General features: G+C 45.7%; 1 protein-coding gene across 2 annotated transcripts in view; it reads right to left on the minus strand.

The window, feature by feature from the left end:
* Positions 1-661: 661 nt before the first annotated feature.
* TMEM219 (transmembrane protein 219) overlaps positions 662-6,328 on the minus strand; it is a 36,636-nt gene continuing 30,969 nt past the window's right edge. The window contains exons 4-6 of one of the 2 annotated variants that reach the window (XM_011933543.1): positions 3,892-4,121; positions 2,137-2,307; positions 662-762 (exon numbers count right to left, since the gene is read on the minus strand). In XM_011933543.1, the coding sequence (XP_011788933.1) occupies positions 2,170-2,307; positions 3,892-4,121 (368 nt within the window). In that variant the 3' untranslated portion in view covers positions 662-762; positions 2,137-2,169. The remainder of the gene's footprint in view (positions 763-2,136; positions 2,308-3,891; positions 4,122-6,328) is intronic. The other variant, XM_011933542.1, reaches the window with a different exon arrangement.

The following is a 6,328-nucleotide window of genomic DNA, read 5'->3' on the forward strand; positions in this document are numbered from 1 at the left end:
GGAGGAGGCGGGGAGAAGGGCTAGGTTTGCAAGAGGAGGAGCCCGGCACTCTGTCCCACGACTGGCGGTGGACAGAGCTGCAGCGCATGCGTTCGCCCCGCCTTTGCTCTCAGCCCGAGGTTGTTGCTAGGGGAAGCTTTGAGGGGGCGCGGGTGGACGGACAGCAGCGGCGATCTGCGCCTGCGCGCAGGGTGGAAGTTGGGAGGGGCGAGGGAAGCTGCTGCTGGGCACGAAAAAAGCGGGAAAATAGACTGCTCCGAGGTTAGCAACCATCTAGCCTGGACGAGGGCCCCCAAGTGCGAGGAATCTTTGCGCGTCGACGCGGGGAAAACTCAATAGGTCAAATCTCTTACGGAAATTGAGACGCTGCAGGTTGCAAGATTTGCCAAAGTCACGGTGCATTTATGTCACAGCATTTCCATGACCTGACACCCCACCCGCCCAACTAACTGTAATTATATCCATTTTATTTCGTAGAAGAAAACAAGACAGATGTTTACCAAAGCCAAGTTAACCATGGGGAGAGCTCAAGTAACCTATGCCCTATGGCAACCTGTGTCCAAATTAAAGAGTCAACAGAAAAGAGTCCCCCAAAACTTGTAAACCTGCCTACCCTAAAATCCCCACCTCAATCCAACCCCCAATAAACACCATACACGCCACTGGGCAAAAAAGCTTTTTATTTTCCCCCACATTCCAGCTCTTCGCTTTTTCTAAAATCTTTTCCAACTCAGAGCCAAGGCCCAAGAAGTTGATTCACACCTGAGGAGAAAGAAAAGAAAACAACAAAACAGGTCGGAGAGCTGCTAGAGGAAGCTCTGAGATGTGTGCAGAAATTGAGGAACGAGCAGAGGGAGTGACAGCTAGAGACCAATACAGGCATTTGATCCCAACTAAGGTAGCCTCAGGACCCCAGGGTCTGCCAGGGGCAGGAAGCCCTCCTTTCCCAGTCCAAGGTTGAGAGGGTCCTGTCATTTCCTGTCCCAAGTAGGTGGCTGGGGCATTTAGGTCCAGCCATCAGCAAAATAAGCAGAGTTGATCTTGAGCTTCCAGTTCCTCTGGCCCGATCAGTTTCCTGAGCCTGAACTATTTCCACTTTTCCCATAGTAACTTCCTAGGGCACCGCAGCCAGCTGAAGCTGAGACCAGTTCAAGAGCTGGATGCATAAAACATGGCTCTCAGATTACATGCACCCTCCCTCTGACAAGTGAAGATTTTTTGCAGAAATATTTTTTCCCTTAGTGAGCTGACATGTGAACCAATATGACCCCCACCCACTGCTACGTTTGTGAAGCTGATTCCCTCCAAAGATCTTGTTAACAGAATCAGCTTTTTCTAAAGGTAACGATGACTAAATGGAAGAGAGAAGGTGCATGTCAAGTTCTTGGGCACACACTATGTCCCCAGTAAATGGGTATCATCAATTAGACTCTTCTGAGCAGTTCAAGTTGAATTTTACAAAATTTTCATTAAACTGGGTATCAGAATTTCAGGACAAAAGCAAGACAAACATGGTTCATATCCAGGAAGAATCATCAAATGCGAACCCTCTTAACTCACCATTGTTACCCAAATGCTTGGATGTGAACTAGTTATGGGTGACTCTTAAAATCACAATGTTGCTTGAAAGAAGTCAGCCACAAAAGAATGTGTATGATTCTGTCTACATAGGTTCAAAAATAAGTAAAACCAAACTATATTATTTAGGAATACATACTTGGCAATAAATTATAAAGCAGGACAGTAGTTATTTCTAGGGAGAGGGAGGGCATAGTCAGGAAGGAAGGGACCATGGGGGTTTGCAGACTGCTGGTAATATTCTATTCCTTTCCTCAGTGGTATTTATAAGTATCCACTTTATAATAATTTGCCAAGCTGTCCTTTTATGGTATTGGACTTTTCTACATAAGTGTTAAATATTTTAGAGTAAAAAAGTTAAAGTAATTAGAAAAATATTGAATGCTGACGGTGTCAAATTGTTCCCAGTCCCTAAGGGACAGCTGTGGTTGAAGAGGTTCTCGGGGACTCAGAAGCAGCAGTCTTTGAGGAAAAGTCCAAGGATCTGCTTTACCCCAGTTACAACCTCCACCCCCACCCCATTCCCTGCTCCCGCAGGACTGGAGCAAAGAACCTCACCTGAGAAACAAGTCGGGAACTAGGCCAGTGCCCTCAGAGCCGGGTTCTAGACCAGTGGGACTCCCGGCGCGGGTGGAAGCACATAGCAGTGACACAGCAGAGAAGGCCACAGAAGAGAAGCAGGAAGGAGCCCAAGACCAGCAGCCTGGAGCCACACAGAGCCAGCTCCTCCTACAGAGGGGTACAGGGAGGGGAGGAGAAGGAGATCTTAATCCAGCCCAAGGGCTATAGAGGGAGCCTCCATGAGGGAGAGGGCTCTCCATATCTAGGGAGCGACTAAAGGGAAAATGTTATTTTCATATAAGTTGACATTTATTTATTTATTTATTTTTTACACAGGGTCTCACTCTGTCACCCAGGCTAGAGTACAGTGGTGCGATCTCTGCTCACTGCAACCTCCACCTCCTGGGCTCCGGTGATCTTCCCACCTCAGCCTCCTGAGTAGCCGGGACCACAGGTATAGTGCCACCATGCCCAGCTAATTTGTTTTGTATTTTTTGTAGAGATAGGGTTTCGCCATGTTGCCCAGGCTCGAACATTTGTCTTGATGGTTTAAAAACTACTTTCTTGCCCAGCTATCAACCTGAACCCCCATTATGACTCCAAGAGATAGGAAACTTCATTATGATCCACATTTTAAAGATGTGTAAGCGGCCGGGCGTGGTGGCTCACGCCTGTAATCCCAGCATTTTGGAAGGCTGAGGCAGGTGGATCATGAGGTCAGGAGATCGAGACCATCCTGGCTAACATGGTGAAATCCCGTCTCTACTAAAAATACAAAAAATTAGCTGGGTGTGGTCGTGGGCGCCTGTAGTTCCAGCTACTTGGAAGGAGGAGGCAGGAGAATGGCATGAACCTGGGAGGCAGAGCTTGCGGTGAGCCGAGATTGCGCCACTGCACTTTAGCCTGGGTGACAGAGTGAGACTCCATCACAAAAAAAAAAAAAAAAGTGCAAGCAGTGCTAGATCTAGAAACCAGATCTCTGATTCCAAGTCCCAGGTTACGTTCCTCGTGGGGGTTCTTTTCTCTTTTTTTTTTTTGAGATGGATCTTCAAGGATCATCCCGATCTGACGGAAGGTGTGGGTTGCAATCCTGGCTCTGCCACTTAACCAGTTGTGTGGCCTTCGGCAATTCACTCCCTCTCTCTAAACCTGCTTCCTCATCTGCAAAATGGGATAATAACACCTACCTCAAAAGGCTATTTTAAGATCAAATGAATTAATGAACCCTAAGAGCACTTTGTGCATTATAAACTGCTGTACACAATGCTCTTTGGTAAATGCCACCTTCTGTGTGAAGCACTCTCCACAAATGTTCAAGTTAGGGTTCATGGCTCCTTACTCTGTGTTTGCATAACACTTTGCTCACAGCTTTCTAATAGCAATTAGCCCATTTGCCTCTTATTACAGCTTCTGAACTCCTTTGAGGTAGAATGTTTTAAAGACAATAGTAAACAATAATAGCTGTCACTTATCAAATCTTTATGTCCCAGGCATTGTGCTGGGCACTTCACAGTCATTCCCATTTAATCCTTATTTGGTGGAATTAAGAGATAGGGTCATGTTTTCTGTTTTACAGATGAGGAAGCTGACACTCAGAGATGTTTAGACACTTGTTCTAAGTCACACAGCCCCCAAGGCAGGGTTATAAAACCTGTGCTTTTTCTACAGTGTAGAATTGTTTCCAGGGGCCTTCAAGATACAGCAGTCAGCAGGCAGTCCACAAAACCCTGGCGACCCATCCGAGGCTCTTACCGAGGTCAGCAGCTTGGTCAGCACAAGGCCTTCGTGGCTCCAGACGCTAACACACTCCTCACCCATTCTAGGGCTCAGGGTGGCATTTCCAGCCCCCTCCTCTGAGCAGGATATGGGTGGCTGACTGGAGGGTAGGATTCCTGGAACAGCACTAAAATACAGGCAGGTTCCTGCAGTCCTTTCTGTGGTTACCCTGGCTGTGATAAGGACCAGTTGTCCTGCAGAAGATCCTGTGAAAGGCACAAAAGATGGAAGAAAATGAGGGGTGACGCGGGAGCCTCTGTCTTCACACTTCTATTCTTTTCTTTCTTTCTTTATTTTTTTGAGATGGGGTCTCACTTTGTCGTGCAGGTTGGAGTGCAGTGACATGATCCCAGCTCACTGGAGCCTCAACCTCCTGGGCTCAAGTGATCCTCCCACCTCAGTCTCCCGAGTAGGTGGGACTACAAGCATGCGCCACCCGCCTGGCTAATTTTAAAATTTTTTTGCAGGGACACGGTATCACTGTATTGCCCGGGCTGGACTCAAACTCCTGGGCTTAAGTCATCCTGCTATCTTGACCTCCTAAAATGTTGGTATTCCAGGCATGAACCACCACGCCTGGCCCTATTCCTTTTTTAAGGCTTTCTTTAATACCAGGTGTTTTGGCATTGATTCTATTCAATAAAGTATTCCATATACCATTATTTATATCACTGAGAAATGAAAATAACTTTGTATCAATATAAACACAAATTAAGTTGTAATTTAAATTAATTTAAATTACAATCAATACAACAACCATACCAATACTCGCAAGGCTGCAGTGAAATGGGCAGATACACATTGCCCATGTCAGTTTGCATAAACTAGCTCATCCTTTTTAAGAAAGCAGTTTCTCACTTGGTACCAAAATCCACTGAAAGGTTCTCACCCTATTTTAAATTAGTGGGGAAAGGATGGCCTCAGTAAATGGCCTTGGGAAAATTTCCATGTAGAAAAAAACATAGCGTCAAACTGTTATCCTATAATATAAAATAAAGTCCAGATGTATTAAAGAACTATACAAACTAAAAAAAAAAACTTAAGTATTAAAAGAAAATACAGTATATTTTATTTTATTATTATTATTTTTTTTTTTTTTTTTGAGACAGAGTCTTGCTCTGTCCCCCAAGGTGGAGTGCAGTGGCACGATCTCGGCTCACTGCAAGCTCCGCCTCCCGGGTTCACACCCTTCTCCTGCCTCAGCCTCCCGAGTAGCTGGGACTACAGGTGCCCGCCACCGCGCCCGGCTAATTTTTTGTATTTTTTAGTAGAGACAGGGTTTCACCATGTTAGCCAGGATGGTCTCGATCTCCTGACCTCGTGATCCGCCCGCTTCGGCCTCCAAAAGTGCTGGGATTACAGGCATGAGCCACCGCGCCCGGCCATTTTATTTTATTATTTTTGAGATAAGAGTTTCACTCTTGTTTTTGCCCAGGCTGGAGTGCAGTGGCGCGATCTCGGCTCACTGCAACCTCCGCCTCCTAGGTTTAAGTGATTCTTCTGCCTCAGCCTTGAGAGTAGCTGGGATTACAGGCACCCACCACCATGCCCAGCTAATTTTTTGTATTTTTAGTAGAGACGGGGTTTCATCATGTTGGCCAGGCTGGTCTAGAACTCCTGACCTCAGGTGATCCACCTGCCTCAGCCTCCCAAAGGCTGGGATTACAGCAATGAGCCACCATGCCTGGCCAGAATATTTTCTAATTTTAAAATGAGGAAGGCCTTCCTATGAAAGACACAAAACCTAAAAGTCTTAATAAAGGACAAGAGTGACAAACCTAACCTCATAAAAATTAAAGACTTCTATGCAATGAAAGGTAAGTTAAAAAAACAAGTAACATATTGATTGAAAATACCTATATTTAAATGACAAAAAGGATTACTATCCAGAATAAAGACCTTCTACAAATCAAGAAGACAAAGACAAATAACTTAGAAAAATGAACAAAGGAAACAAACAGGTAATTCACAGACAACATGAAAACAGACAATAAACCATAAGAAGAGGTTCAACCTTACTAGCAATCAGGAGAAAGTAAATTAAAACAATTGGGTAATAGGCCAGACCTGGTAGCTCATGCCTATAATCCCAGCACTTTGGGAGGTGAGGCAGGAGTATCACTTGAGCCCAGTAGTTTGAAACTAGCCTGGGCAACATAGTGAGACCCTATTTCTACAAAAAATAAAAAAATTGGCCAGGCGTGGTGGCTCACGCCTGTAATCCCAGCACTTCAGGAGGCCGAGGCGGGCGGATCACAAGATCAGGAGTTCAAGACCAGCCTGGCCAACATGGTGAAACGCCATCTCTACAAAAAATACAAAAATTAGCTGGGCATGGTGCCACGTGCCTGTAATCCCAGCTACTTGGGAGGTTGAGGCAGGAGAATCCCTTGAAACTGGGAGGCAGAGGTTG

Source organism: Colobus angolensis, unplaced genomic scaffold, assembly GCF_000951035.1.
Source record: "Colobus angolensis palliatus isolate OR3802 unplaced genomic scaffold, Cang.pa_1.0 Scaffold128, whole genome shotgun sequence".
Lineage (NCBI taxonomy): Eukaryota > Metazoa > Chordata > Mammalia > Primates > Cercopithecidae > Colobus > Colobus angolensis.